The following is a 4,425-nucleotide window of genomic DNA, read 5'->3' as shown; positions in this document are numbered from 1 at the left end:
TCCACTGTTCCTAGGTCCCTCCAGGGACCAGGCAGCTCCTGCCAGCTCTTGTGTCCACGAGAGGCATCTCTAGAATTCCAAGCCTGTCTTTGGAATGCCCAGCCTGTCTGGGGAATGCCTCCGCTGGGGCAGGTGCAGGGGCTGTGGGATGGCTGGGTGGAGTGAGGACAGCTGCTGGCAATCTGGCTGAAGCCTGGGTGCCAACAACAGCTGTCCCTCCTGCAAGCGCTGCCGACACCTCCACTTCCTCGAAAACCCTACCTCCCCTCCCCAAGATGGGTGCCACTGTTCTGACTGAAGCTTCGGGTTCTTGTCAGGAAGGGAGGGCTGAACAAGAACTGGAAGTAAGGCCCATTTGGACCTGGTCCATTGGACCAGAAGTCACATGGCTGGGTTCTCCTGCAGACTTGCCAGATGGCTTGACTCTCTAGTCACAGTGCCCTCACCTGTGAAATGGGTGATGGGATGGAGAGCAGATGATACACCCCTCAGGCCTAAGAGGTCACTGAGTTTGCTGTGCAGAGGGGCACCCAGGGCCCAGTGTAGCTAACTGCTCTCTCTGAGTACAGGACTTCTAGGCTGCTGAATGGGCTGACCAAGGCAACACCCCAGAAACTTATTAAATGCAGATTCTAAGGCTGCCACAGTCTCTAGAGGCTGGCCTGCTCCAGACAGAGCCTGGGCATCAGCAGCCTTGGGGAGCAGTCAGTGGGGCACATTCTCAGAGCATGGGCATCTCTGCGCTAATGGGGCAGGAGGGGACCCTGGGGAGAGTCCACAGCCTCGGTGAACATCAGCCAGACACCAGGCCTCCAGGGAGCAAGGATTTATTTGCATCCCCCAAGATGGGGGCAGGGAAGGAGTCAGGTGGACCCGGGCTCCAGGATACACCAGGCTCAGAGCCTGGGGACCTTAGTCCCCTGTCCACACCCCAGGGCTGGACTGGACTGGGAAGGTGTGCATGGGTAGTTCTGGGTGATGTCTGCATCTACTCCACACCCTTCATGAACTCCAGGAACTCTGTGGAGAAAGGGGTGGGCAGGAGTCAGGAATGGGCCTGAAAGGACAGGGACAGCGGGGGACCCGGTCCACCCACCCGCTCACCGTCATAGTCGATACGGCCGTCGTTGTTCTTGTCACCGTCCTTCATGAGTTCCTCAATATCGTCCTCTGTTATGGTCTCGCCTGTAGCCTGCAGCATCATCTTCAGCTCCTCCAGGTCGATGTAGCCGTCAGCGTTTCTATAGGGTGAGCCAGGGGGTGCTCAGAGCCAGTGTAGGGTGGGGGAGGAGAAGAGGCAGCCCCCCAGAACTCCAGGAGGCAGGGAAGGGGCACAGGAGATGGGGATCCCTGTCTACCACACAGATTGAGGCTGTAGGGTCCAGGGCCTGGAATTGGAGGTTTTCTCCAGCCCCCCACTTGGGTCAGGGTCAAAGTCAAGCATCTCCACTCACTTGTCAAACATGCGGAAGAGGTCTGACAGCTCCTCCTCAGACTTCCCTTTGCTGTCATCCTTCATGCATCGAACCATCATGACCAGGAACTCGTCAAAGTCCACCGTGCCGCTGCCTGAGGTGGCAGTGCAGCCATTAGAGAGGCCATGGTGGGACCCCAGGCAGTGCCTTCCACACAAACCCCGTCCTCACACAGCCTTACGGTTGGGACCCCAGGCAGTGCCTTCCACACAAACCCCGTCCTCACACAGCCTTACGGTTGGGACCCCAGGCAGTGCCTTCCACACAAACCCCGTCCTCACACAGCCTTATGCTAACTCTGTGAAGCTAGCATGGTCTTTGTGCCCATTTTATTAATGAGACGACCAAGGCTCAGAGAGCTGAGACCACTCCTGGCTAAAAAGAGCCGGGATATGAGCCAAGCAGGCCAGGGATGTTCTGTGTCTGGAGCCTAAGGGACACACAGGCTCACCATCCTCGTCCACCTCGTCAATCATCTCCTGCAGCTCCTCAGGCGTGGGGTTCTGGCCCAGCATCCTCATCACCTTGCCCAGCTCCTTGGTGCTGATGCACCCATCTTCAGCACCCAAGACGAAGATGTCGAAGGCGGCCTTGAACTCTGGGCAGTGGCAGGGGTGGGGGACAGAGCAGTCAGGGAAAAGCAGACGAGACCCCAGAAAGCCTGGGATTGCCTGCCAACCTGCCCACCTCCCTCCGAGATCTCTCTGAGGTCCCCAGCTTTTGGCCTCCAGACTGGGGCTCTCTCCCCATGCTCAAGCCTGGTCCCCCAGCACCTGCATGTGAGGCAAGGGGCACTCACCATTTTTCTGCTCTTCTGTCAGTTGCTCTACCTATGAAAGAAAAGGGGTCTCAGGACTCAAACTCAGGCCTTAGCTGCTGCCAAAGAATCAACCCATTCCACAGGCAGGAAGACTGAGGCCAGGGGGAGGCAAGCATTTGTAGGACAGAGCAGAGGCTCAAGTCCTTTCTTGCCCCTAAAGGCGTGCGGTAACCCAGCCGACCTCTCAGAGGCTGGGCTCAGGGCCTGGGTGGCCAGGACCAAGGTGACCCTGAATAACAATACTCAGTTTCTACTTCCTGCCCTTCCTGCAACCCTAATGAAATCCAAGCTTCATGGCTGAGAGACAGCTGTCCCTCAAGTTGGAATAATAAAACCAATATGGGGTTGAGCAAAGACACCCACTGTAACCTGACCAGTTGGCTTCTGGGCTATTTTTAACGGGGGACAAAGTTAAACCTGGTGATTGTTCTGGGACTTTGGCATGTGGGGGTGGGGCAGCGTTATCTGGCCCCCTGGCCTGCTGGTCCTGCCTCAGAAGCCAAAATTAGTCCCCAGCCCGCCAGGCCTTGTATGGGCACTGGGTGGAGGGCTGCCCTCCCCCCAAGCTCCATGGCAGGGGCACCCCAGAGCCAGCTATAGCCTTCCCTGCCTAGGAGGAGACCACACGGTGGGGAGATGGGGTTTCCCCCGAGAACAGCTGTCTGTGCCAGGATGTCCTCTTCTATAGGGCGGGGGAAGGTCACCACCCACCCAGCACATGAAATTCCTCAGTAACCCCAGGATGCTGCAGATGTGGGGTACCCACTCTCCATGCCTTGCTCTCTCACCTCCTGCTAAGCTGCTGAGTCCTGAGCCTGCCAGACCCTATGGGGGCCCGGGCCTTAGCTCTGTCTCTTCTTCCCTGCTCCTCCCCAGGCCCAGTCAGCTCCTGCCTGCTGGGAACTTCAAGACCCCAGCCCAGGATGCAGGTTCTGCAGCCCCTCCTCACAATCCCCCTCTGGCCCCCAAAGCATCTTCCACCAGTTAAGGGGCTGCAGGATTGTGAGTATACTATGAGAAGCAGAATGTAAGGGGTAGAAATGGGTGGGAATAGGGAGGCAGCAAAGGGGACTCAAGAGAGGCAGTTCTAGAGAAACAAAGAGATGAGAAGAAGCAGAGGATGAAAAGACCCAGAGAACAGACACAAATGTCTGAGAAGTAGCTGAGAGGACAGTGTCACAGATTACAGATACTTAGGAACAGAGGAGAGGACAGGATGCTAAGAGCTGAGCCCTCCTCCCTCTGCCCCCTCCAACAGCTCCTCTCCAACCCTGGACCCCCCCCCCCGAGCCTCCTCCAACAGCTCCTCTCCAACCCTGGACCCCCGACCCCCACCTCCTCCAACAGCTCCTCTCCAACCCTGGACCCCCCCCCCCAGCCTCCTCCAACAGCTCCTCTCCAACCCTGGACCCCCACCCCAGCCTCCTCCAACAGCTCCTCTCCAACCCTGGAGCCCCCCCCCACCCCCTCCAACAGCTCCTCTCCAACCCTGGACCCCCCCCCCAGCCTCCTCCAACAGCTCCTCTCCAACCCTGGACCCCCACCCCAGCCTCCTTCAACAGCTCCTCTCCAACCCTGGAGCCCCCCCCCACCCCCTCCAACAGCTCCTCTCCAACCCTGGAGACCCCCCCTCAACAGCTCCTCTCCAACCCTGGACCCCCCCTGCCTCTTCTGCACCCCCAATGCCAGCCCCATCAGCCCCTTGGGCTAAGAGTTTGTGCATTCTCTCTTGGGTCCCTATCACTTTCCTGGGGTAACTTTAGCCCCATTCTGAGCCCCAGTGGGCCCACTCCAGCCCAGCCCAGCCCTGCCCAAGCCCATCCCTCACCGCAGCCTTGTAGATGTCATCCATGCCAGCAATTCACAGGACAGGCTGCTGGGGTTGCCAGACAGCTCTCTGGCCTCGGCTTAAATAGCCCTGCCTGCTGCATTCCTAGCCCGGCCCACCACTGCAAGTAGTATCCTCCACCCCCTCCCCGTCCCCGTGATCTCTGGCTGGCCCGAGTCTCTGTATCCTCTGCCAGGACAGGGAGCAATAAAAGGCTGCAAGGACCAAGTCTCTTGCCCTCTGTCTACCATCCCCTATGGGGGGCTTCCAGGAAGGGCTTCTTGAATCAGTGGAAATGCAAA

General features: G+C 58.5%; 1 protein-coding gene across 1 annotated transcript; it reads right to left on the bottom strand.

Annotated features, from left to right (window-relative positions):
* Positions 1 to 988: 988 nt before the first annotated feature.
* TNNC1 (troponin C1, slow skeletal and cardiac type) lies at positions 989 to 4,147 on the bottom strand (the record flags this gene model as incomplete). Its single annotated transcript, XM_080715778.1, has 6 exons — positions 989 to 1,020; positions 1,105 to 1,241; positions 1,455 to 1,569; positions 1,927 to 2,073; positions 2,275 to 2,305; positions 4,124 to 4,147. The coding sequence occupies 6 exons, from the start codon at positions 4,145 to 4,147 to the stop codon at positions 989 to 991; spliced, it is 486 nt and encodes a 161-aa protein (XP_080571904.1).
* Between the last annotated feature and the right edge of the window lie 278 nt (positions 4,148 to 4,425).

The sequence above is a fragment of the Muscardinus avellanarius genome (genome assembly GCF_963383645.1).
Source record: "Muscardinus avellanarius genome assembly, chromosome: 18".
Taxonomy (NCBI): Eukaryota; Metazoa; Chordata; class Mammalia; order Rodentia; family Gliridae; genus Muscardinus; species Muscardinus avellanarius.
This window is presented reverse-complemented; position numbering and strand designations above follow the sequence as displayed.